The sequence below is a fragment of the Brassica oleracea genome, unplaced genomic scaffold, assembly GCF_000695525.1.
Source record: "Brassica oleracea var. oleracea cultivar TO1000 unplaced genomic scaffold, BOL UnpScaffold09044, whole genome shotgun sequence".
NCBI classification, from domain to species: Eukaryota; Viridiplantae; Streptophyta; class Magnoliopsida; order Brassicales; family Brassicaceae; genus Brassica; species Brassica oleracea.
In genome coordinates this window covers 1-611 of record NW_013625565.1, presented here as the reverse complement: position 1 = coordinate 611, position 611 = coordinate 1, and the positions used below count along the sequence as shown (strand labels likewise).

The 611-nt window shown below is 38.5% G+C and overlaps 1 protein-coding gene across 1 annotated transcript; it reads right to left on the bottom strand.

Moving 5' to 3' along the window:
• Positions 1–3: 3 nt before the first annotated feature.
• LOC106322178 (probable disease resistance protein At1g59620) lies at positions 4–605 on the bottom strand (the record flags this gene model as incomplete). Its single annotated transcript, XM_013760318.1, has 3 exons — positions 4–116; positions 206–352; positions 428–605. Coding segments are annotated over 3 exons (438 nt in total), but the record flags the coding sequence as incomplete, so codon positions are not given.
• Positions 606–611: the final 6 nt, after the last annotated feature.

Below are 611 nucleotides of genomic sequence, written 5' to 3'. Positions count from 1 at the left end.
CAATGTGTACTTCTTACGTAACAACCCGCCTAACACCTTAAGAGCCAGTGGTAGACCTCCACAATGTTGAATCATCTCCATACCGATTTCTTTCATGCCTTCTTCAATCTTAAATTCTGCACATCAGTTGCAGATATTGTAGTCATTTTTCTTTAATTTAATAGAACAGAAAAAAATCCAAGTAGGATGTTCTTGAAAACGTTACCAGCTCTGTCTTTAACAGGAAATGCTATTCTTTGAAAAAGATCCCAACTTTCTTCAGAAGTTAGACATTCTGGTTTGATGGGGACACATTGTTCGTCTACATGTAAGGCCACTTCCTCATTGCGAGAAGTAAGTAAAACCTTCAATCCTGCGATACATTAATATTTTTGTAGTGTTTCACTTTTTTTAAAAGATGTCCTAATGTATGTTTAAAGAGATTCACCTTTTTTTAGCAGAAAGACGGGCTTGATTCGGTCCCAGTCTCCTTTTCTCCATATATCGTCAATGACTATCAAAGCCTTTTGTGTTTCCAACACTCGAACAATGCTCTCCAGAAGTTCGTCTTCCTTCATCTTTGAGACATCGCATTCTGGCCTGAGTTGGCGCAAGATTGTCTGCCAGACACA